The 24,624-nt window shown below is 42.6% G+C and overlaps 11 protein-coding genes across 11 annotated transcripts; 5 read left to right on the forward strand and 6 right to left on the reverse strand.

Annotated features, from left to right (window-relative positions):
- Positions 1 to 147: 147 nt before the first annotated feature.
- On the forward strand, positions 148 to 978 carry L203_105806 (AP-2 complex subunit sigma; the record flags this gene model as incomplete). The annotated part of the gene is made up of 6 exons (XM_066215169.1): positions 148 to 171; positions 228 to 287; positions 390 to 461; positions 577 to 697; positions 753 to 805; positions 877 to 978. The coding sequence occupies 6 exons, from the start codon at positions 148 to 150 to the stop codon at positions 976 to 978; spliced, it is 432 nt and encodes a 143-aa protein (XP_066071266.1).
- Positions 979 to 1,459: 481 nt separating this feature from the next.
- On the reverse strand, positions 1,460 to 2,272 carry L203_105807 (uncharacterized protein; the record flags this gene model as incomplete). The annotated part of the gene is made up of 4 exons (XM_066215170.1): positions 1,460 to 1,594; positions 1,648 to 1,767; positions 2,005 to 2,149; positions 2,223 to 2,272. 4 exons carry the CDS (start codon positions 2,270 to 2,272, stop codon positions 1,460 to 1,462), a joined length of 450 nt encoding a protein of 149 aa, XP_066071267.1.
- Positions 2,273 to 2,517: 245 nt separating this feature from the next.
- L203_105808 (uncharacterized protein) lies at positions 2,518 to 4,374 on the forward strand (the record flags this gene model as incomplete). Its single annotated transcript, XM_066215171.1, has 7 exons — positions 2,518 to 2,711; positions 2,760 to 2,840; positions 2,885 to 2,976; positions 3,101 to 3,322; positions 3,369 to 3,521; positions 3,578 to 3,837; positions 3,883 to 4,374. The coding sequence occupies 7 exons, from the start codon at positions 2,518 to 2,520 to the stop codon at positions 4,372 to 4,374; spliced, it is 1,494 nt and encodes a 497-aa protein (XP_066071268.1).
- Positions 4,375 to 4,670: 296 nt separating this feature from the next.
- Positions 4,671 to 5,139, reverse strand: L203_105809 (acyl carrier protein; the record flags this gene model as incomplete). Its single annotated transcript, XM_066215172.1, has 3 exons — positions 4,671 to 4,708; positions 4,752 to 4,890; positions 4,939 to 5,139. 3 exons carry the CDS (start codon positions 5,137 to 5,139, stop codon positions 4,671 to 4,673), a joined length of 378 nt encoding a protein of 125 aa, XP_066071269.1.
- Positions 5,140 to 5,332: 193 nt separating this feature from the next.
- On the forward strand, positions 5,333 to 6,211 carry L203_105810 (uncharacterized protein; the record flags this gene model as incomplete). The annotated part of the gene is made up of 6 exons (XM_066215173.1): positions 5,333 to 5,397; positions 5,448 to 5,532; positions 5,594 to 5,635; positions 5,681 to 6,061; positions 6,104 to 6,133; positions 6,185 to 6,211. 6 exons carry the CDS (start codon positions 5,333 to 5,335, stop codon positions 6,209 to 6,211), a joined length of 630 nt encoding a protein of 209 aa, XP_066071270.1.
- A 1,101-nt stretch (positions 6,212 to 7,312) lies between these two features.
- L203_105811 (uncharacterized protein) lies at positions 7,313 to 7,919 on the reverse strand (the record flags this gene model as incomplete). The annotated part of the gene is made up of 5 exons (XM_066215174.1): positions 7,313 to 7,440; positions 7,500 to 7,576; positions 7,621 to 7,726; positions 7,781 to 7,818; positions 7,870 to 7,919. The coding sequence occupies 5 exons, from the start codon at positions 7,917 to 7,919 to the stop codon at positions 7,313 to 7,315; spliced, it is 399 nt and encodes a 132-aa protein (XP_066071271.1).
- Positions 7,920 to 8,022: 103 nt separating this feature from the next.
- Positions 8,023 to 8,667, reverse strand: L203_105812 (uncharacterized protein; the record flags this gene model as incomplete). Its single annotated transcript, XM_066215175.1, has 7 exons — positions 8,023 to 8,062; positions 8,122 to 8,212; positions 8,268 to 8,339; positions 8,401 to 8,423; positions 8,474 to 8,496; positions 8,554 to 8,578; positions 8,630 to 8,667. The coding sequence occupies 7 exons, from the start codon at positions 8,665 to 8,667 to the stop codon at positions 8,023 to 8,025; spliced, it is 312 nt and encodes a 103-aa protein (XP_066071272.1).
- A 483-nt stretch (positions 8,668 to 9,150) lies between these two features.
- L203_105813 (uncharacterized protein) lies at positions 9,151 to 9,710 on the forward strand (the record flags this gene model as incomplete). The annotated part of the gene is made up of 2 exons (XM_066215176.1): positions 9,151 to 9,634; positions 9,706 to 9,710. The coding sequence occupies 2 exons, from the start codon at positions 9,151 to 9,153 to the stop codon at positions 9,708 to 9,710; spliced, it is 489 nt and encodes a 162-aa protein (XP_066071273.1).
- A 957-nt stretch (positions 9,711 to 10,667) lies between these two features.
- On the forward strand, positions 10,668 to 12,539 carry L203_105814 (uncharacterized protein; the record flags this gene model as incomplete). Its single annotated transcript, XM_066215177.1, has 4 exons — positions 10,668 to 11,320; positions 11,371 to 11,685; positions 11,738 to 12,231; positions 12,280 to 12,539. The coding sequence occupies 4 exons, from the start codon at positions 10,668 to 10,670 to the stop codon at positions 12,537 to 12,539; spliced, it is 1,722 nt and encodes a 573-aa protein (XP_066071274.1).
- Positions 12,540 to 17,004: 4,465 nt separating this feature from the next.
- L203_105815 (sodium/hydrogen exchanger 3) lies at positions 17,005 to 19,498 on the reverse strand (the record flags this gene model as incomplete). The annotated part of the gene is made up of 8 exons (XM_066215178.1): positions 17,005 to 17,146; positions 17,212 to 18,352; positions 18,402 to 18,634; positions 18,693 to 18,899; positions 18,948 to 19,024; positions 19,085 to 19,159; positions 19,212 to 19,383; positions 19,428 to 19,498. The coding sequence occupies 8 exons, from the start codon at positions 19,496 to 19,498 to the stop codon at positions 17,005 to 17,007; spliced, it is 2,118 nt and encodes a 705-aa protein (XP_066071275.1).
- Positions 19,499 to 21,956: 2,458 nt separating this feature from the next.
- L203_105816 (uncharacterized protein) lies at positions 21,957 to 22,622 on the reverse strand (the record flags this gene model as incomplete). The annotated part of the gene is made up of 1 exon (XM_066215179.1): positions 21,957 to 22,622. The coding sequence occupies one exon, from the start codon at positions 22,620 to 22,622 to the stop codon at positions 21,957 to 21,959; it is 666 nt and encodes a 221-aa protein (XP_066071276.1).
- Between the last annotated feature and the right edge of the window lie 2,002 nt (positions 22,623 to 24,624).

Consider the following 24,624-nt stretch of genomic DNA (forward strand, 5'->3'; position numbering starts at 1 on the left):
TTTTTGTATTTTTATTTCCTTTATATTGACGTATTTGTTTTAATTCATTGTACAATATTTTAACATTATAACGTTATTCTATTGTTAACCACTGCCGTTCTTTTCCCGACGTACAAGAGCCGTACACTCTCATTTGGGACATCTGTTATGATCAAGTTCATTCTCGTTCAAGTATGCTTTTCAAGCTGCTCCGAGAGAGGCTACGCTGACGCCGCTACAATACTTAGAATCGACAAGGAAAGACAAGGCTCTCAAAATGGTATGCGCCCTATGATGATGACGAAAAAGTTTGTCTGCCTTCTCTGTTATATCTATACTTGACTCGACATGGTTCAAGGCTGCCTCGTCAAGTGAGAAGGATACGAAGTTGACGACGTTGGACGTTGCAGGTCAGATTAAGAGGAGAGGTTCATCGACTCATTGCACCAAGAGATCAAAAGTACCAATCCAACTTTGTCGAGGTTAGTCCATACAGCTGGACAGAATGTAGTATTCGTGGCTGACCAAGTACTCTATTCTATTCGCATCTACACTCTGTACTCAATTTGCTAATATTACCCATAACTTGACTGACAGTTTCGAGACGATAAGATCGTTTACCGTCGATATGCTGGCCTCTTCTTTTGCGTATGCGTTGATTCCAACGATAATGAGCTTGCGTATCTCGAAGCTATTCATCTGTTTGTCGAAGTACTTGGTAAAATTGATTCTCTTGTGGTCGCTAAGAAAGTGAGATCACTAATGACCAGTAGATGCCTTTTTCCAAAACGTCTGTGAACTTGATCTGGTCTTTTCCTTCTATAAAGTAAGCTTGCTTTAGTCCGATGGTCCAACTTCCGGACTTTTGTGAGCCGTCTTCTGATCTGGCCTGTATAGGTTTATGCTATTCTCGATGAAATCTTTCTGGCTGGTGAAATAGAAGAAACCAGCAAACAAGTGGTACTGGACAGGCTGGATTTTCTGGAGAAGTTGGAATGAACTGTTCTTGAGGAATTATGTACAAAGAAACAAACAATGGTTAATACAGGGTTTATGTAGTTTAATGTAATGCGACATTTGTATAATGCCGCTAGAATCTTTCAGTCCTTAGCCAGTACAGTTTGTAGAACGTAGTATCAGTTGGTTGGCTCTTTTGAGTTTTGATGTACAAAGTCACTGCTAAAGCCAATGGCACATATCTGGAAAGTTTGAACGCGCATGAAGCACGCTCAAGGATTGGTTCAAATGGCGGAGAGTTCCAGCTGAATGAATGTGTCCACAATAATGGACAAGGACGACAGCAGCAAGCCTCACAACAAAATGACCATTCAAACATCCCAAAGATGGAACCAATGCAAGATTTGGAAGGATAATCCGCAATGCACAGCGAATTAACAGTCTATTACCGCAATGACAACAGATATATGGCGCGACAAACCATGCATTGTTGTTATTCTGGACCTTTAGTCCGATAGTAATTCTAAAGTCGGTCAAAAGGACTCTTTTTGCCAGCCTTTCTAGCTTTGATTCTCTCCACAGCCTGGTGATCCCATTCAGCTCTCTCTTGCTCTTCAGCAAGTACCTGTTGGATATAAGGAGTGAGATAGGACTCATCCTAAGTTTATTTATCAGCCAACGAGCAACTTGAGCCCACGTTAGTAAACGTACCTGTTCAGGTTTTGTCCACTTGGCCTTTGGTAATTCGTCATGTAACAAAGACTGCACGAGACCTTGTCGAAGACGGAAAACACGGTCGTAGGAAAGTTTCTCGGGTAGACGAGAGAGAGCCTGTCAAGGGCGTTAATTTGTGATTGGCAGAATGGAACAGCGAGAGCAATTTGAAAGGCGAAGATAACATTTAATCCGCATATCACGGAATATTCCAACTCCAACACTTGCTACGGCCCTAACGTCTCTCCATCCCGCTTCCGTACAGCCTGTTCACCAATAAATGGCCATTGACTTTTTTTAACCAGTCCAGCCCTATGTTCTAGCTTTTTATTATGATAAGCCATGTCCGCTTACCTTTTGCATAGTCTTGTTCTCTTCTGGAACCAAGTCGTCCAACAAATAACCTTTCTTCCTATAACCAGCGGCGTTCTTGTAAAAGTTGGACCATCTGGCCCAATATTTTTGAATGCTGGGATATTGACGGATCATTGGAGCAAAGCTGTAATGGACATATGCAAGACGAAGCAATCTTGGTCAATTTTAATGTATTCTCCAGTCTCAATTCAACATACGAAGGACCCAATGGGCCGTTTCCAAACACCATCTTTGCGATAGAGGGCATAATGAATGGTTGGCGAGAGAATCAAAATAGAAAAGTTGAATTCTTGATATGAACGATTCTTATTCTTATTTGCTGCGATAACTCCCGAATAAGAAGAGACAGGCGGCATTACGGGAAAATTCCAGATGTGGCGGTATTGAAAAGCGGAGGTCGCCGCTATGTTTGTTTATCTTTTATAATGATCAAATGAAGAGTTTTGTTTTGTGAATGAAGAAAAATATTCGGCGGGTTCTCAGAAGAAGCCTATGGCCCGCCAGGAAGAAGAAATCATGAACGGCACAATCAATGAGCAAGGCGGAGACAATGCTGAGGTACTACCACAAGATGAGCAGATGATGGACCTGGAAGAAAAGAGGAAGATGGACGCAAAAAGGAGATATGATGAGGACATAGAAAAGCACTTATCAGATCTTGTCAAAGCCGAGCGGCCCCAAGATGAGTGAGCTGATATATACGTGGCGAGGCCTATACTAACGCTACTAATCAGTTGGCAAGTGGCATTTATATGGGCATTTATTGTCAGATTTAGTTTGTGCTCGCGAATACCTGGTCTTGAGACTCTAGAAGAGTACGTCAAGGAAATTCAAGAGCGCCTCACTGACTTTGTAAAAGCCTGGAGAAAAGTCTACATGAGCCAGTTGCAAGCCGTCCAGACGATGTACTTGAGAGTGTACTCGTCTGTTTTTTGTCAAATCTCAAGCCTGGTAATCGAAATCTCAAGTACGTTGTTTTTTGCAGGTTTACGCTAACCCCACAGTGCTGAAAACATCCAACACCACCTCTCTTCGTACATTACAGATCAGCTTATTTCTAATTCTGAGTGGACAGTCTGGGATCGTCCTTGGCCTCTCAACGAAGAAAATCGCGCGAGTTGCTGTACCAACGATCCATTTCGATCTGAGCTGGGTAGATTGAGGTACTATGGTGAACCTACATGGGATCGAGCAAAAAAAAATCCTTTAAAGAGAATGGAGGAAAAAGGTGGCGGATTATTTGAACTTGATTGGAGGGAAAGGGTAAGACTACTGAGGCAATTGGTTGATTGGCAATGTATGTCTGGTGTACCCTACATTGGTAGTTGCTAAAGATACAGCAGTGACGTATTCTGAATTAATAAGGAACATCATCAATAGTTCTCAGAAATCAGTACCAAAACCCAAGAAAGGTTCCTCGTCAAAGAACGTTACGAAAGAAGAGGAAACATCTTCTATCATTGTTGAGCCGTTGGGCCAAAGTCGGAATAGACAACGTATTTGGGCCTTGGATGGTGCGTTTTTGGTTTTAAACAGAACTGATGTAAATAAGATTCATGGCGTCTCTATCGTTCGGGCAATCCATTTAAACGTCCATGTCCGCTTGAGTCTATAAGTCTCTCCAAAGACGACTACTTTCAATACCTCAACGAGATTGAGATATACGGTGCTCAATCACAAGAGCCACCTTCTGGGAATGGCGGTACTAAAAGTGGAGCCCAATGGAAAAGATGGTTAAAGGGTGTACAGGATGAGAAAAAGTTGAGCGAATCGTTGAGAGAAAGAGTAGACAGAGTTGAAAAAGAAGAAGCTGTATGTCTTATGCCACATTTTGGTATTTGCTTAATCTATCTGCAGAGAGCTCAAAGAGTCAAACGTAAAATTGCTCAGGCCATGCAGCTGCAACAAGCTGCTGAGTTGCGCTCTACCCGAACTCGCCGACCAAATCGAAAGATTGACTATTCGTATGGCGACTCGGATATGGACGAAGATAGGACGGACATTGCACAAGCACCAGCGCGCAAATCTCGGCGTACGGGACGAGGAGGTGAAGAATATGTAGAGTTAGATGCGAAAGGGAGGCTTGTGATTCCCAGCGAAAGAAGATCGACGCGTGTATCGGCGCGAAGAGGTTCTATCGGGCTAATGCCAGGGCCAGGACTCGCTGAAGTTGAACATGTAGGAGACGTGGTCGAGGATAGTGAACATTCTGTTGTCCTGAGATCAACACCACTGATGGAGAATGGCAATGATAAGCTTGAGGCTAGTCAAGATTCAGATTTTGTTGCCACAGAACAAGTAGAAGATGAGGAGAGCCATGAAGAAGCCATGATAATATATGAAGAATAGAATTGTTGCGCGTTACATCGTGTGTTTTACGTGGCAAGGATGTCCTGTATTTGTCATCAGACTATGCATTTTCCATTATCATAATGTTTCAAAAAAACTAAAGCCATCCTGAAATTGGCAAGTTGTGTTTGTCGAAAGATCTTGAAATGTAAGTTTTTAGATGCCTTGTAAACTGAGTTTAGGATTGTTCTGTGGCAGAGCTCGAAACGAAACTGGACCGACATCTTGAGATGTGATATAATGACTGCATAGTATAGCCATCCAATAATTTTCTCTGCCTGACTTATTTGCTTTGATTAATGTGCTTCAGGAGAGTGGGCGACATAGTCAATTGCTACAACACTTGTCAATACAAACCGCTGTTTGCAACAACCCACCCTTCTGAACAGTGGTAATCTCATCAGCCTCAGCATCAGGAATTTCAATAGCAAACTCCTCCTCAATAGCCATAACTACCTCAACAGCGTCAAGTGAGTCAAGGCCTAAATCAGTGGTGAAGGCGGCATTGTTTGTAAGCTGCGCTCTTTCAGCGCTCCTCCATTTTTAACAATGCTTATAACGCACCTTGGCAGAATCAACCTTCTCAAAGCTTTTCAAAACTTCCAAAACCCTGGCGGTGATGTCTTCTTTGCTCAAGCCAGCAGCGGCAGCGTAGTTTCTGGAGAGCAAAAGTGGCCTAGAAAAAACAAAAGTAGCCGGTAGAGGCCTGAAAGCGGGTGCTGCTGTTCTGAGCAGTGGAGTAACGGCGCGTAGTGTCCTGTACATTGCGTAGGATGAAAAAGATTAAGGAAAAGATTTGGTAGCTGATAGCTATATATATAAAGCATGACCAATTAAAAGAGGACTGATAGAGATGAATGAGAAACAGAATTGCCGAAAATTCCGCGGTGAGTGGCGCCTTTTTGTCATTTATCTTTCTATATTTATTTGTATTCTTCTTGCTAAAACATTAAAAACAATGAAGCATGGAATAAGTCAGAGAAAGCTGGGCCGAATGCCCTCGCACAGATTGGCGCTTCTCAGGTCAGTATGCCAAAGTTTCAAGGACACGAATTAACCCAGAAATAATCCAGAAACCTTGTGACTGCTCTGCTACACCATGAAGCGATAAAGACGACGTTACCGAAAGCCAAAGAGGCAGCAAAAATGGCTGAAAAAGTAGGCTGCTTGAAATCTGACACTGCTGACGAGGCGTAAGATTATTACGCTTGGGAAAAAGGGCACAAATCCAGCTAAGAGCAAGGCTCAGGCATATCTCATGGTACGCTTCTTCTCATTGCTTAAACAGTGTCTTACTTTGAAATAGCCACCGCATCATGCTCCTCCATCTGCTTATGTTCCCTCTCCATCCAACCGTACTCATACTCTACCACCACTTGATTATCCCAAATTAGACACATCCATTCCTCCAACAAGTCTTTTTCCCAAGTTGTTCAATACACTCGCAAAACGATATGCCGATCGGCCTGGCGGATATACTCGTATCCACAGATTTGGTCATCGGCCAGGAGATAATGCTCCTCATGCAATTTTGACCCTTGTCGATGGACCAAGAGATTTGAAGTATGAAATGATGGCGAGGGCAGTTGGTAAAGAGTCTTTGAGAGTACATGACGATGTTAGTACGGGACGCATAAAAGAGCCAGGGAATGATTGGGAAGATCTTGATGAAAGGACGAGAAGTGAGGTACGCAAAGTGTTGAGGTACCGCTCTGAAGAAGATGTAAAGAAATTCAAAGAAAAGGCTCAACATTTTAAGGTATGTTTTGAAAGTCATCCAATGTTCGGAAACGACTGATTGGTCTTGTAGGATACACTTTTGTGTAGAAAAAAATAACAGGCCAGATTCTCGGGTTCACAGTTTCTCATTTATACTCACATGTATTCCACGCTTTCCGTTTTGTTCGAGTTTGGTCATAACCCGTCTTGGAAAAATCGTTACCTTCCAACAAGCTCAACCCGCCTATATAACTGACAATTCGTCTTAAGCCTCTAATTGAGAGTATATATCCATATAGCATCCCCACTACGTGGAAGGATTATCGTCAACATTCATTCGCTATCTCTGATTCGAAGGCCGCCCGTGCAAATCCAAATAATCAATATCCAGCTTCATTCTTTTCAACATATTCTACAGCCTGCCTAGTATCCTATTCAGGACTTTCAAAATAAATAAAGGCAGATAAACTCATTTTGAAGGCGCAGTGTGAAAATCATTGCCCATAGATGTTGAGCCAGTCTTTGGCCGATTTAGAACAAGTGATCATATACCGAACATCTTATTCGTTGGTCAGAAAGGCTCAGTAGCTTCGTCAGCCTCATGAGCAATTCTTAGAGTCAAATTTGTTGCACATATACACTGATGCGCTAGCTTCAGCTTCTTCAAACATTATCTGTCAATTTTATGCCGATTTCCAAATCAATCCGTGAACCAAATAAGAATATCCTGGACAGGACTGAAGAGAATGTGATATAGTTGGAACATATAGCTTTCGACAGCGCGTAATCTTACTATTCAGTCCTTGTATTGAAGGCAAATAGTTCATTAACATTCAACATTTATCCTAAATGTCACAATTGATACCAATTTTTCAATAAACTGCTTCACTCAAGACAAAAGAGGATAAACGGTTCCCGAGAATGGATGCTAATCATGGTGCTACAAAGTTTATGAAAAGCACACATAGTAAGGGCAAGACGATAAAGATGTCATGAATTAAACACCAACAATTAAATAACATGCATTGAACCAAAAGGTCACAATGATGCAAGCAATTGCATCATTATTTGTTGGCTATATCCCCTATAATACCCAGAGTATTACAAAAGACCTATTGGATAAGATGCCAAACTTTCAGAAGTATACCGAAAGTGACGTAAAAGCAAAGCTTGCAAAAGAGGTATAATTAAAGCTCCTGAGCTACATGCGCTTGGTGAATTAGGTATGCTCGCTATCGTCGTACCGAAGCCTAGAAGTATCTGGCTGATCGCCGTCTGCATCAAACTCTACTATTCTTTGAATGGCAGGAGGTTTAGCGCCGTAAATAATTCTTTGCACTAAGACAGCTAATGTTGAAGCGTTATCGAGGTGTTAGCTGCTAGGACGTAATTTCGAAGTGGCTTACCAAAATCCCAACATACGAGCATGATGGCGGTCACCTTGAACTGTATGGGGGAATGCCTAAAGAAGAAATACCCGGTCCTAGTACCTTGTCAGCTTCGGCGTGCAATATAACACAAACACACTTAAAGCAATCGCCAAAAAACCATCCAGCAAGTGTGGATGAACGGAATCCATAGCATGATTTATTATTAAAGTTGGTTACAAACTGAGGGATTGGGAGTGTCGATTCTTGCCTTGATTCAGTCTCGCTTAATGATCAAGGCCCATTAAACCAAGACTCACCTATGGTAAGAGCCACAAAACCTAGTGCGTCAACATACCTGCTCCAATCATCAGTTCTGCACTTCCTGTCTCCGAAAGCCCAGATTCACCAAGACCATCTTCCAAAAGATATTTGTGCTACTCCGAGTACGATGATCATTCCTGCCAAAAACTCTAGATAAGCTCCATACCCTTCCCACATCCAGAAATCCCAAGGCCGTCTGCCTTCTTTAAACCTTTGAATTAGTCCTTTCGTTCCAGATTCATTGGAAATTTGCCATCGCTCTGCTTGGAGGTGTGCTTCTAGTTCCAAATGTTCATCCTGTTCGCCTTCAGTCTGTTGAGAGGTGTGAGGGGCTGACTTGTTTTGTCGATGACTCGAAGCATAATGTAAGCAAATAGCAAGAAGAAATAGTTGAGAGATTATGAGCAGAATCGATTGTATGAGAAGCGCTACGAGGTAGAAAATGAACTGAAGAAAGGTTATGATTAGATGAGAGGAATATACGAATTTCAAAGCGATTGCCTAGCCAAAAAAATATTCGAATTATATTTGCTATTATGACGACTCCACAGATGTCTTTTCAGAGCACAATTTGTGCCGTAAGTACCTGGTTAATATCAAATGACAGGAAACTAACCATGAGAAAAACCAGATGAGTCCCTATCCTTAAATGAACACAAGCGCCGCGATAATATCTCAAAAATGCTCACTTTTTGCTAATAATACTGTAAGCCTTGATGGCATACATCAGCTTTGTCAGTTGACTAGTACAAGACAAAAGTAGACATACTTGGTCGGCATAAATTAAAGGCGGGCTAGCATACTTGATCAGTAACGAAGACGTCAAGCAAGGCAAGCCTACTTACCCAACAGCCATACCTATCGCAGCAAGAGTCGAAGCCATCGCTTTTTTTTTGTTCCTTCTGAATTGGCTGCTTCTGCAAAAAGAAGAGATATAAAGTAGACCCAATCATATAAATGAAATATCAAAATAAGACGGAAAGATTACCATGTCGTGACATCACTATATTTCTGTTGGTGTTTCCGTCGAAATGAGATATTATCTTTTCATCTCAATTGAAAAGACAAACTTCAAAGACTATATGCTTAACATTGAGCTTTTATATAATGATTTTTAAACCTAATTACAACTGCAAAAGGCTCACCCAGAGGTCTCAAGTATTCTTTTGCGATACATTATGGAGAAAGCCACGCCTTCTTTGTTCTTGTCCTTTGTTCTGCTTTGGCATTGTGCTTTACTCAAGTTGTATCGCAATGATGTTTACCGAATAGTTACTGCTCCTTCTCTTCAGCTGAATCGTAATTGTGTTACCTATAACGCAACCCGAGATAGTTTTCTAGGCTTGAACCACATACATCCGCTGGCATGCTCAAATTATCTACCTCTCTCTCATATCGTTGTTTACACCAATGGAGCGAACCATGGCGTACTATATCCTCTTTCCCTGCATTATTCCCTCATCGCTCTTCAACCCTTCAAAAACCTTACCTCGAGATATGGTCTGACGCATCAGGCAAGGGCTACGGCGGCCACTTGGGCCCACAATCGAATCCTTCAGACGTTTGGCAGCAACCACATGCTCATTTATCTAAAGGCAAAAGACCAATCGAGTATGCTGAAGCCAACGCTGTGCTTCTGAGCTTGAAGCGGTGGAAGAAAAGCTTGAGAGGAAAGACGGTATATTGTCATATAGATAATTACTCGGTATACCAAATACTTTCAAGGCGGTATTCACCCTCTGCACCTAACGGCTTGCCCCCATTTTTTCCTGTATCTCCCCTTTTTCGTCTTGGACCTGTTTTCGCTGAACCCATAAACCCCTCCTCTTTTGTTCCAATATCATTTAAAAGTAAGCATTATAATATCAAGCATCTTCCGATGAGAAAGATCTTTGACGAGATTGATACAATCATTTTTAAGAATGACATTCAACTTCGAGCAAGATGGGTCCGCGGCAAAGACAACGTTTTGGCAGATCGCTTATCAAGAATAGAACGTGGAAAAGGGCTGGAGAGACTGACGCCGAAGGTCAAAGCCATGCTGAGTACCAACCAGAGAGGCATTCAAAGTGTTGGGAAGGATGTTGGACAAAGAGGTAAACGAAATGAATCCGCGGGGTTCTGATGAGAACGATGTGGGCCGAGTGATTCACAACTTTGCCTCTTCGGCTTGATTATCAATTCAAATAGCAGAATCTGGCGAGGGGCATATGAGAAGATGGCAAGAAAACTTGAAATTTGAGTCGTTCCATTGCTCCTATAATGCTTGATGGTATCTTTTCTTTATCTCTTTTCCAATCCCTAGAGAGTTGGCCATCGCATATTCCCTCCTGTCTAAGGTTGGAGGCAGTATATCCTTGAATATCCAAGCCCATCTTGAAACACTGAGAACATTTCAATGTAGCAGTAGATGATAATGAATATGGTCAGGAAAAAATGTCAGAGGCAATCTCCAAGGCGAACTCATGGAAGACCTACTTGATTGTATTTTGGTTCAAGCTGGCCCAGCTTTGTATCATCCTTGCTCTTGTAAAGTAGCCTCCAATTGACTTGGAGTATCAAAACGAACATTATTTGACTTTGTACGAGAGCACAAAAGTCAGCTATTGGGGAAAAAGTGAAAGACTTAAGTAACGGCCGACCTTGAGCTATAAAATTGCACATAGGCAAAGAGGAAACATTAGAAAATTTGTATTGAGGTTAAAGAGAGGAAAGTCAAAACAAAAAATGTAATACATTGTTTTATTCAACTTTATTACTTATTTATACTTTCTAATTACTCTTTGCATATAAACCTTCATTTGTGCCTCCACTTCACTTATACTTCACAACATTGTTTTGACTTTTTCAGAGATTATTCATGTCTTCATATTATCAATCAAAATGACAAACACAAACATCCCTCATTCATTCGCACCAGACTACAAGGTTGGCAGACGCTACCTACATGCCAAAAGCGGTTCCCCTCTTACCTTGCGGTACATTGGTCCTCTGCCCCCTACTAGCTCATGTTCACCTCCAACTCAACAAATATGGCTAGGAATCGAATACGACGATCCTTCACTCGGCAAGCATTCTGGAACATATCAAGGTATCCGTGTGTTTGAAACAGCTGAACAAGGTAGTGCAGCGTTCTTGAAATTAGTGGGAAATCCTCTCAATGAAGGAAAGAGTTTGGTTGATAGCTTGGAAGAGCGATACGGAATTATCGATCCTGCACAAAAACAGCCAAAAAAACCTCAGAATGATTTAGATCAGGACGAGATTGTATTAGGATCTTCGAAAGGTGCCATCAAAATTGAGGCAAACTGGCAAAACGCTTTGGAAAGAGTTTCAAACTTGGAGAAGCTGCGCAACATTGGCTTTGATGATGAATACATAGTCCAGCTGGGAGGCGACAATAACAAAAGAGATCTGATGAAAAAACGACTAAAAGGTGTCAAATGGCTCAATCTGGCAAAGAATCTTCTTAATACCTGGAAAGAGGTGGCCGACATAGTGGAATGTTTTGAAGGGCTTGAGATCTTGACTCTTAGGCAAGTTGAGGTTTCTTTCCCATGACATGAATGTTGATAGAATAACCAAGCCATTCACGGATCAATTGTATCTCAGAGACTATAGAATGTCAAAGTCAGCAAAGATTTGTTGAGACATTTCGCCAGATACGGGGGTTGCACCTTTCTGATTGTCTCATGACAATGTCGGCGATGGCGATCCTGGTTCCTCTATTTCCAGCATTGGAGGTATTATATTTAGAAGCCAACCGTACCCTCAATATACTCAATATTGTATCTAAGACAAGACCGTTGCAAGGGAACACGACGATCAAAGAGCTCAGAATTGGGGGCTGCCCTGTTGAAGATTGGAAAGAGGTAAGCAATCTTTTTCAATTCTTTCTCGGGTAAGCTACTGTGCTTTACTGATGTTTTTCCTGCTAACGAATGTATATGTAGCTTACATACTCTCGACATATCATATACTCTAGTCTCCATTGTTCCAGCTGATCAGACAAGAATCGAGAACATCACTCACCTCGCCCTCCTCAACTCTTGTCTTTCTTCCTGGGCTGACCTTGGCCATATTTCTCAGCAATTTCCAAATCTAGTGTCATTGAAATTCACCTTAAAAGGCCAGGATCGTCAGGAAGAAGACTTCGATGCTAAACAAGAGTGTCCATCCCTCGCGATCTCACCGTCAGCCACTCTACAACGAACTCTTGCCATTGCCATGTTCCCTCTTCTTGCTTCATTCAATTTCACAACTGTTATACCATCCGAGCGCCGAGATGCAGAGATATTCTATATATCTTTTGTAGATCGCTATCTTTGCAAGTACTCAGAGGAAAAGGGCGAACAGTGGTGTAGATATCTAGATCTGTGCAAGACTTACGGAAAAGAAGAAAGTAAAGCGGAAAAAAAATCTGAGGGACTTAGAGGTAGAATGATAAGTGAGCTTAGTTGTGCCTTGGATTTGGTGAATCTAATCGAGCACAAAGCTTTGAATATCATCACTCATCACACGAGTGAACCCACAACATTATCATTTCTTCCCTCAACTCCTATACCACTTCTCCAGCGCAAAATTGCTCGCCAGCTCTCTTTGCCTCTCAACGCCCCCATCAACATATGGACGGCTAGAGAAACAGAAGGGAGAAGGGAATATATTGCAAGTGTTACAGCAGAAGAAACAATGGTAAAGCGAGATGTAGGGTGGTGGTTTCGAGATGGGGATATGGCTTATGTAGACCCTATATGACAATGAACTAAAAAAAACTCTGTGGACATTAGAGCCTACCTTTCTCTTAGTGACGGATTACGTCTGCGCTGTGACTTTGTTCGTTTTCAAGCCTCAGAAAGATATGGTACGGAACAAGTTTAGAGGAGACAGGGCAGATTTATATGAGTTATCAAGCTTAAGTCGTGTAATCTTACTACTACAGTGCATCTCTCAAACCGATGCCAAACGGACAGGAGAGGAAATACGACCGTCTATAACGGCTTAATGTTAATTTAAAAATTGGCAAAAAAAATTCTCCAGCAGGGAGTTGAACCCTGGTCTACCGCGAAACATTGACACAGTTGCCTGATCATGAGAAGCGGTTATACTAACCGTTATACTACTGAAGACTTTCCTGTAATTAGGAGGATTATCTTATTATAGAGACGTATATTCAAAGTGTAGCTTTTTATGGATGTCTCCATTATTTGTCTATCGTCGTGAGTATTTATTTGGCAAGTAATTGACGCACTATTATAAGGAAGTTAGAATAACAAGTACTCGACAAGTCAATTTTTTTTAAAAACTGCATTAACTTTGCGTGTTTCGTTGAAAACGATCAGAACAATTGGGGTAGTCAATTCCAAACGAGGCGAAAATAAAAGTGCACGTAAGAATTGACCATCCCCTTGAGAAACGTCATGTGATCATCAGTGGGATCAAATCTTAGCTCTGAAGACTCTTCGTACATAATGCGTATCTCAATCATCATGAACTTGTACTGGCTGCGCTTCTTCATATCTCGTACGATAAGCAAGCTATCTACATAGTACTCTACCAGCATGCCCAGGTACAGTGACCGCCAACGTCTGTCGCGAAAAATCGAATATGACATTGCCAAATATGTCCCATATCGGTATATCAAAGCCGTCCGTCCACTGAGTTAACTGTAGTGTCATTGTTCTAGTCCTTCCGGACGTCGAGCCAAGATTGACACCCCTGGCGGTTTCAAAGGGACAATTACTCGTGTACTGACTGGCATTTGGGTCTGTCGGGGCTGTGTAGAAGCAGGAGAACTCATTGACATGCCAGAAGCTTGAGGATGAGATGGGATCGAAGGAGCGACTGATATCTCTGCAACGCGGCGGTATGGCGGCGGTCTAGGGTTACCACTCGATTTGACAGACCGGACTGAGCTTGCTGCTGCTTTCGACATACCTGTAGTTGATCTCTGAGAGAAGAGATGTAGATGTAAAAGAAGGTGTTATAAACGAAAGGGCAAAATTGACTTCTCGATTTTTCGTCTCAAAAATTACTCGATCTGGTATTTGTTACGAGAAACATTTGCTTCCGTCCTTTTCACGTAAGAATTGACTTCCCCAATTGACTACCCTAAATGATCAAAAATGAAGTGTGCTATCGCATAAATTCTTCAAAGCTGATATAATACATACCAAAGCTTACGATAAGAAAATCTTCAGTAGTATAACGGTTAGTATAACCGCTTCTCATGGTCAGGCAACTGTCAATGTTTCGCGGTAGACCAGGGTTCAACTCCCTGCTGGAGAAGTTTTTTTCGTTTTCTTTTTGTTACAAATAACTCTCAATGTTCTTGAGATATCCCGACCGAAGATAACTTTCTACCTATGAATCTTAGCTACGTATTCTTCCCCGCTTTTGATAAACACAGCTCCAATTACACAAGCATAGACATCAGTGTCAGGAATAGGATGGATTCTCGGGCTTTAGACGAAACGCCTTGGGACTCGAGGTGCTGGGACAAGATGTATCTATCTGGAATAGACGAAGACAGCGATCATGATTATGCCTTGGGGAATTATCAGCTACAATCCCTTCCTTATATCTTCTTCGCTCTACGTCCTTCAGCCAGGTTCCAACTATACTATTTCCTCTGCATACATATTATGCTGTGTTCTTCTATCCGAACCTTGTACATCATCCTGACAATCAGCACTCAGTTCTATGACACCCACTTAATTTATAACATACCAACGTTATGGTCTAGTTTCAACAGATTGTACAATGTCTTTCCTCCCTCCATAGCTCTGGTTCTCCTAATAAGATTGACAGCTGTCGCTGTCAGCCTGTAAGTTTGCCCTACTCGAAAACCTCCCGGGCCGCTTTTCATAGGCAATCCATTCGCTTCTTCTGACTTTACGTTGTCGCCTCATTCATCTTTTCAAGCTCCTCTACTTTTGAAAAAAACTGGAGCTACTCAGCAAATGTCTTTCCGAAAACATACTCATAGCTGATTAGGCGTTTACATTGTGGATATAGGAGATCTGGTATAAAGGTTAGTCATCACCTTTCCAACTGTTATTTTCTAACTTTTTAAAAGATCGAGCAACGCAGAGCCTTGGCATTACCAATATTCTCTGGAGTTGTGTCTCTGGGTTGTCTATCCTTATATACATCTTCTTCTGTCCAGTGTAGACAACCCGACACACAACCGACACCATCCTTGCTTGCTGTGTTTCTGACACCTACGCATACTCGAGCCAGAATTCCAAAACTACTCTGCAATTAGAATGACGGCAAGATAGTAGCACAGTTCAGAGACTAAGGATGATCAAAGTAACTCAAGGCATCAAGCCTCAAAGCTTGCCGATGCCTCTCTTCATATTCAAGATGAGGATTCACCATTTATGGTCTTGGGATGGCTTGTTGGGTATAGAATTAACAAAGAGGTAGTTATATATATATTTGGGGTGTATATGTGTATTACATGTATAAAGTAAATACAGAGTAAACAATTAAATAAGGAAGAGTGAGTAAGACGATCACGTGACCTAATGTAGATAGATCACAATTCCTTTACTTCGACAAGAATAGCTTTAAACAACAAAAGCTGGACGATTGGTTAACATGGAAGAAGCATTGCTACGGAAAGAAGACGTTTTTCATGCTGGAGAGATGTCAGAAGTCAAGTTGGTGTCAGAAACACAGCAAGCAAGGATGGTGTCGGTTGTGTGTCGGGTTGTCTACACTGGACAGAAGAAGATGTATATAAGGATAGACAACCCAGAGACACAACTCCAGAGAATGATTCTAGCTTTCTGTCTCTATATATCATAACCTAACTACTAAGTAGTATCTCGTCCCAAGGGCATAAGCACTGTAACCACCCGAGTGACCCAGTCCTGACAGTAGGAGAGGGCATAGTTTCCAACGACAGCGCTTTGAGCACTTTGAGATTGATCCAACTCAAAATCTTGTACAATTATCTTACCTATGTTTTCACTTGATTACTTGTACTCGTTGGCTTCATCACATGGGAGAGTCTTCACAGAACGCCTTGAGTCAAAGATAGCAAGTCGAAAGTAAAAGTCTTGTAATTTATGCCAAAGATTGATGTCTATTAGAAGTTTCAACTCTCATAACATAACCACTTAACATTGGATTTCTAAAAAATGTCAAGGATTTGAGCTTGTTAATTTGTATAGCATATAAGAGAGAGTATAAGAATGGTAATAAAGGGTTCTCAAAGATTAGACTACAAGTGAAGGCATCTGGTGTGCCACACTGGGTTTTGTAGATGATAACTATGTGAATAGTATGTATGAATGGCGTTCCAATACAGCAAATCTAGCACTGGTGTTGGATGAAATGATGTATCTGTCATGAATATTACCAATAATTAATATCCACGCTCTGTACCAAAAGGTCACAATAATGCAATCTACGTTGCATTATTATTTATTGGCTATATTCCATGTCATAATTCCAAGGTTCTGACAGTATCTAAAGTAAAAGTATTCTACAGTTGATCTCTATATATATATCTATTTCCTTATCCTTGTGTTCTCCGTGGACGCACTTGTCTTCCGACTTTACCAGTGGCAGTGTAAAGTGCTGACGCACTTACAATAATATAAAGCACAGAGCAAGACTTGCAACAAGCTACACTAGACAGCAGATGTCGCCGCAGCGCCTCCATAAGCGTGGTATAGGGCTCAGCACTTACAAGTAATTTTCGTCATAGTACCTCAATGTTTTATATTCTAAGAGATAGCCAAACACCACTTATCAGTAGCATATAACAGGTCCAAAGGATTCAAGTAGTTGCGATACGTAGAGAAACTTCAACGACGCCCGAAAAAGAAAAAATGGTGGAAATTGAAATTGACTAAAAAAAAATTCTCCAGCAGGGAGTTGAACCCTGGTCTACCGCGAAACATTGACAGTTGCCTGTTCATGAGAAGCGGTTATACTAACCGTTATACTACTGAAGATTCCTAAAACGGTGATAACAGATGGGTTATGTTTTGAAATAAATTGTGTCACTGACATGATGTGTTCACAAGCACTTGCTGACTATACGTAGAGTTTACCAAAGCCAGGGTTTGAACATTGAGCAAGAAGCTGGACTGAATATATAGGACTTGGTCTACGCTCTGAATTGTAATTTTGATATGACATAATTGTGAACGACATGGAAAGACCCATAATCAAGATCCTTTTATCCAACATAGAGACTACACTTCTATCGTCCTTCGCCTCCTGGCCTTCCAATATCAGTCCGGCTGCTTGACCCACCCCTCCAGTTCTCTCTATCATCCTGCAGTACTGGCGTATTTGGTGAAGATTCACTTTTGTTGAAAAAGAAGAAATCCGTTACAGAGCCACTGTAAAAATATCAATAATCACATTCTTGCCAATATTGGGATGCAACGCCAATTGATAGACCCACCTGAAAGTTCTAGGAAGAATCTTCCCTTTCCCATCACCCTCCACGTCGCCTTTGTATCCCTCTTCCCCCATACTGTTGTTGATTTCTAAACTCCCCCCTCTAGGAGTTCCACTGCTACTACCATTACTGCCACCGCCACCAGCCCCACCATAGGCATAGGCTTTTTTACCAGCTTTCTTGGCGTGATGTCTCCGTGCAGTGACAGGATTGGAGAAAAGTGGAAGAAGATATCCTTCGTCAAGGGCAGTGAACCACTGCCCATCACGGAAGATCATGCCGGATCCGCTTTGTCTATTTTGTCCGGCACCACCGAGAGCAGTCGTATTCGACTCAGGATCATAACTGTCATATAAGTTGGATGGTTCAGCCGAAGGAAGAGGTTCTCCTTCATCTGACTCGGAAGAATTTGTGGAAAAACCACTTCGCATACCGTAAGACTCTCTCCTGGGTTGTCTCGATCTGTTGAGTTTCAGAGAAAGAGAATAAGGAGATTCTCCGGGACTATGCATGCCAATCTCTGAAGGATCGTCCCATGCTCTGCCATTCTGTCCAGCATAACGCCTACTACCAGGACCCATTTGTAGAGCCAAGTTGCCACTGGCAGCGGTCCATCCATCTTCATCATCACTGCTGGCGTCCTCATCTTCCACTCCAACTCTAATTCCAAGAACTTCCAGCATTCTACTTGTTGTTCCTCCAAAAACAATGACCGTTAGCACTACAACCACTAAAATTGTTGTTCGTAGTGCATCGGCATTGTCTCCAGTGATACCCGCAGCAAGGGCGACGCCAACAGCGCCACGCAGCCCGGCCCAAAAGAGCATCATCTGATATGAGTGAGGAATTTCTTCGAAACGCTGGCCTCTTTTGTGGTGTACCCAGTTGATCAACTCTGAAAGAGGGAAGACAGCGGCATACCGCGAAGCCATTACTGCAATAGCCGAGACCAGAATGAAGAGTGGCTTGAAGACTTGGACATCCTGAGTAAACAAGTTAAGGCCAAGGTATATGAAGATAAAGTTCTCTGAAAGCTGGGCTAGAACGGCAAACATATATTTGGTTGTTCGTTGTGTACGGCGAGACATTGTGTGGTAAGCATAATGTTTCAATGTGATACCGCAAAAGAGCAACGAAACGATACCTGTTTGCAATCAGCAAGTATCATTGATTGTAGTTGAAGATAGACACACCGCTCATTGCAATCCCATTGCTGAAAAAATAACTGGTATAGGCTACAAGAGCCACCAAACAGCTCTCAATGTGAGGATATGCCGATAGATGAGAGTGTTTGAGACCCAAAGAACAAGCAAGGCCAAATGATACACCGAGAGCCATAGAGACAAGGAAAGAAAAGAGGAAAATACCTGTCCCATGGAAAAGGGAAGAGACGTAAATGTCCTCGCCATGGAATTGTGATAATGTTCTAATCTTGTCAGACTCGCGAGTAACTCAATGGCTCTTGGCCGTGGGTCAACACTCACTCGTACATAACAATACTAACAGCATCATTGAGGATACTCTCGCCAAAAATGATGCTGTAAAGTTTTGGGTCGACCTTAGCGGTATTGAAGATTGCAAGGATAGTAACAGGATCCGTAGCAGAGAGAGTAGAGCCAAAGATTAGACACTCGAGAAGGGTAAACTTGAGGCCTTCTAGGCCAAGGAAGGACCAGATATAAACAATAATCCTATAGGTTGCATTAGTATTGTACAGAGCAAATCGAGCAACCACATACCCAATACCAACAGCTGAGATGAACGTCCCTAGAAAAGCAAAAGTCAAGATGAGGGCAAAATTACGAAAGAAGTTTTCCTGTAGTAATCATTTGTCAACTCCACAGGTTTTTACGAGCAAAATCCCCTATTGACATACCTGTTTAAGTTCGTAACCCGAATTCAGGATGATTGGCGGGAGCAGGACATTAAAAAAAAAAGTGTGTTTAAAAGACTAGACATTTATCAGCATGTCTTGCAGAAATGAGGAATAAGTCAAGATTCACCATCATCTCTCTAATCATACGACCTGGCGCTAGCCGTATTATCAGACCAACGACCATTCCCGCGAATATGGACACAACAGTCTCGTGTATTGCTCTAATCCTCTTCAGTTGTAAGTAGTAAGAGGTGCATAGAGCACCTATCAACAGTAGACAAAGGATACATAAACTCCATCTATATGGCAAATCAGCTCAATAAATGAGGGAACCGGGACGCACGATGCGTAGAACTCTTCATCTGCAGGGTTTAGAGGCTCAGTATCAGGTGGTGTTGATACTGTAGAAGACATTTCCAGAGTAACTTGACTTTCCTTACAGTCAATATCAGAAAGTCTGGAGACTCAAGAGTTGATTTGGTTCTGCTCCAACGATTAATCGTGGGCTTGCTGGTATTGTTGAGCTTTCCAATGTATATATCAGATCCAAATAATATACAATGGTCTATCAATATTGTTGACAAATAATTAATGTAAAAAGAAAATTGTTGAACAGGTTTAGAGTATAATCTACGCTGTTCATAACAACATACAGAGTGCGGCGATCGCCGAATACCCTGGAACTTGTTGCAGCCCTCAATATCTGCCTTTCATTATTTTATCATATTTCATTCCATGTTTATCCTAAGCAATACATTGCTCTTCTCATTTTTGGCAAAGCTATCCGGGGCTGATATTGGAACCCACGCATATCGTGGTTAATACGAAGATTCATACTGAGAAGCTGTAGCGGAAACAGGGGACAAAGTATTTAGTATCAAGCAATTAGCCTTGGAACCGTCGAAATTGGATCAGACCTTGAATTATGATAATTGAACAGGCTTGACGAACTCAATACCTAGGAGGAAAACTACTGGCGCCAAGGTTCATTCTCATACGAAGTTACTGATGCATGCTATCAATTAAACTGAATAGATCAATGACAGTAATTTTTTGCATAACTATTACAAGTGTCATGTAACAATCGTTCTATCTTCAGTAGTATAACGGTTAGTATAACCGCTTCTCATGAACAGGCAACTGTGTCAATGTTTCGCGGTAGATCAGGGTTCAACTCCCTGCTGGAGAAGGCTTTTTGATTTTTTCTTTTTCTTTTTCTTTTTCTTTTTCTTTTTCTTTTCTTTTCTTTTCTTTTCTTTTCTTTTCTTTTCTTTTCTTTTCTCTTTCCTTTCTCTGTTTAGATCCAACTTGGGAGATCTTTCACTTCAAAGTCGGATTATGCTGCAAACATCTCAAGACCTTCAACCCGAGCGACTCTAGAACATTTAAAGCGCTACTGTTAGAGGTCTCTGTCAAGATACGAGATCGGTAGCTTGAAAGAATGTGACCTAAGATGAATCGAGTGGGACGACATTCATGATATGGACTTCAAGAGCTGGTCGATATCACCATCTATCATTTTTACGGCAAAAACCCACCAATCAACCGGGTTGATCAAGGATCACTCCCCGAATAGAGGATGGTTATGAGTGAGAGCGGTTGGACGACACCCGTTCACTTGAACTGGGTTAAGCGCCCTAATCAATATACAAATGTTAACGCTACAAAAGCAAAATGCTTCCAATATTCAACGACAAGGTGAGCCGCTGATGGCAAAGATCCAGGCCCAGAGACACGGTATTGCACGATTATTTTGAAAAACCAAGAAAAAGTTTTAGGAAAAGTGACTGTAAAATATCATCGCAGCTTCATCGCATCTATCAAGAACCTGCTCAAATAATGATAGAGTTGTCCGAATGGCTAGGTCCAAACGTCAAGATACTTGTGAAATTCAATAGGACGGGAACGTTGTGCTAGGAGCAGAGGATGCGCCTACGACAAAGGGAAAAGTAAAGTAGCATTTGCCGAAACCTTAGCCGTAAAGTTTGGGTATGTCTGGTTTACTGATCAGGATGTCATATCCAATCTCATGTGGTTATTACTGTCATTCCCACATTTGTGATAAAACCTGTGGCTATGGTATATGGCGAATAAATGACCCGAGTGACGCATTTTGCCCAAGATGTTGTTATAGCATTACTGCCCTACTAGTTCACAAAGTCGACTCGAGCATCGCAGAATAAGTTATGTCTTGAACATAATGGACAATCAACCAACCAAAAAGATATGGTAGGTGATGGTCAGAGACAGACACTGCTATGGTGGGCTCAAATATCCTCGTTTTTATCTCTATAGACGGTAGATGCACAGCATGGATCTGTCCAAGTGCTACATGGCTTATATATAATTCATTGCATCCCTGGAAATTTATCATACCTCGGTGCAGGAGTTCGGTTATTGTTGTGCTTGATCTGGGAGTGCTTGGGACTTGTGGAGTATGTAGGAGTATCTATCTCAAATAGATGAAGACAGAGATCAAGATTCATTCCTTCGGGAGCTATCGACCATAATCTCTTCCTTACATCTTTGACGCTCCACGTCCTTCAGCCAGGTTCCAGTTCAACCAGCTATACCATCTCTCCATACACAATATCCTGTGTTCCTCCATCCCAACCCTGTACATCATCCTGACATTTGGTGGTTCTTTGACTTGACCCAAGTCCATGCCTTGTGTCAAAGACTTGCTCAAGACGACGCAACGAATCAACTGGGAATAGCACTGCCCTCGATACCTGTATAACACAGTGGTAACCCTTTGCAGGTGTCCATCCACAACTCCCACATCCCACTCCCTACCAGAAATAGTGACAAGACGATCCAACTGAAAGACACAGAGACAGCTGATTCTATTCATTCTTTACATATCTACAACCTAGACGTGATCCCCCGCACTGGTCCATTCCACTCTGCCCCTCTTCTCCACACCCTTCCACATTTCACCTGGATTGGCCAAAAGAAGAGAGAGGTACTGCATGTCTCGGTCCGCGTTGACCTGGTCATAGTGGGCGCCCAGTGTGTGGCCAACCATCGCCTTTAACCACGTCGCCATTGGTTTGCTTTTACCAAGACATGTCTGATCAATAGAAGTCTTCCAATGTAAGCCTTTTTCATCGGTCACCTTGTTTCGAAAATCCTCTCTCGTACGTTCGAATGTTGCAGATGGTGGAAACTGCAGCTGTATATGGTCCCGCCCAGGGAGACGAATGGTCATAATGCATTTACCGGCTTTTGGGTCTTCCTCACAAGACATAATTTCTCGGCCATTATACGTAAGGGACCCCGATACATAAACTCGGTCGACAGTCGAAGTAACTTCGCTATGATCCGATGGAGCTGTCTGGGTTATGGCCGGCGGTGTGGGTTCCTTGTCAACGGGTATAGGATAAAAATCCCAGTCGCTATGTGTAGGAGGGAAGGGGCTTTTGCTGAACATGTTCGGGTTGAGAGGTACTTCATGAACTATACTATTAACCATCGCCTCCAGAGGATCACCAAAGTCATTGTTGTCTGACCCGTTGGATTGGCCGCTTTCAGACATGTCGAATAGATGTGGGTGGTGTTGGGGTTGAGTGGGAAAAGGCAGATGCTGGTGAGTGCTATATATGTATCTCTCCTATCACGACATAAAACACAAAACATTCCATTTCACTCTCCACCGCTTGCAATCTCCTTTCCGTTGTAGAAGAGAAACCAAGCACATAGGCGGAGTTTGTTCTTGCGGATAGTCGAAGTGAGTCTGACTTTGAATCTCTCCCTTTCATTCGTACGTTTGTGCACACTCGGCAACGCCGCCAGAATGGTGGTCTGGGAGTGTTTGGGACGAGTGGGTTATTTAGGAATATCTATGTCAAATAGATGAAGACAGCTATCAGATTCATTCCTTCTATCCCTTGCGACTGTTGAAAATGCAGAAAGAAGAGTAAAAGAGAGATGGATTTTTATCTTAAATTAAGTGGGAGTATATATATAATTAGTTCAACTATATACACTGCAGAAAGGAGGTTAATTAACCATTGCGTAGAACCGTTAAATAACTTATTTTCAACAGCGACGAGACAGTTCATGTCAGAGTCTACAGTTGTAACTCGATCAGCATCTCTAAGCCAACAAACAAAAATCGCTCAGTCATCTGAAACCAAAAACAGTATGTCCGCAACTCCTCCAGCCCAAGTGAACCAAACCACTATCGAATTCTTACGAGCCGAGATTGAAGCCCTCCGAGCTGAGCTCCGCGACAAACGAAATGACCCAATACCATCGCCTGGACTAGCCCATCCTAGACGCCCACAATCCCCAGAAACTCCGGAAGAGCCAAGTCATATGTCCCGTAAAAACATAAAAGTCAACATGCCTGAAGAATTCACAGGTCATGCAGACACTGTGCCAACGTTCTTAACGCAGGTACGCATGTATACAGACCTGCAAGCCCGTACTTTCGTGCATGACAGCGAGAAAATCCTTTTCGCCGGCTCATTCTTCCGTGGCCACATGGCAAAGTGGTGGGCCGCCATGTACGGTACGCGCCCGCGACCAGCATGGTTCCAAAGCTTGCCCTTGTTTGAGAGGGAGGTAGAAAGAATATTTGGACGACAGGATCGTCGATTCGAAGCGGCCAAGCAGATGAAAAAGGCTCACACAGAACAAATCTGCCGCAGAATACTGCAGCAAGTTCCCCCAATACCAGCTACTATCTGGGATTGGGAGAAACCGCCGTCATCATAGCATTCAAAAAGGTTTGAAACCTCGAGTACTGGATGCCTTGTCTGCTCAGCCGAACGAACCCTCCAGCCTTACTGACCTGGCAGATCTAGCCATTCAGTTGGACCAACGGCTTTACGAGCGCGAGTCTGAGACCCGTACCAAAAGGCCAGACGAGAAGTCTCTCTTGGTACGCTCCAAGAAGAAACAAACATGCCTACCGCTTGCACACAATCCAACGACGACTATCAGAAGCCACCAAGCAAAACTGTAGAGACGAAATCCTACAATAGGGACCGTCAGCCTCAGACAAAACATATAAACCAAGAGGAAAAGGAACGACGCAGGGAGAACAACCTGTGACTCTATTGTGGAGAGGCAGGACACCAGCGTTACGAGTGTCCAAAGAAACCAAGACTCACCGACAGTCCAAAGTCAAGAAACGATCCGTCGCGAGTATAGTCAGAACCCACTCCAGTGTAAGTATCCACGACGAACCCTGCTGGGTAGTGCCAGTGTCAATAATCAAAAAACCTGATCAGCCTGCCCGCGCGTTCTCTTGGGTGCACCATTCTTTCGCAGGTACAACCCCGTCCTCGATGACAACCATCAGGTAATCCGCCCTACTGCCACGACTGCCAACATCACCACCACCACCGTTAATCTTCCTCTGGACTATCTGGACTTGGACGAACGCGAAGCAGAAGCCTCACGACCGCATCGCTCCTTCGACCACCGGATACCTCTTCTAGAATGTAAACTCCCGGGTATGGCCCGATATACAACCTCTCTATGACGGAGCAGGAAGCACTTTGCAAATACCTGGAGGAGATGTTGGATAA

Source organism: Cryptococcus depauperatus, chromosome 7 (genome assembly GCF_001720195.1).
Source record: "Cryptococcus depauperatus CBS 7841 chromosome 7, complete sequence".
NCBI lineage: Eukaryota > Fungi > Basidiomycota > Tremellomycetes > Tremellales > Cryptococcaceae > Cryptococcus > Cryptococcus depauperatus.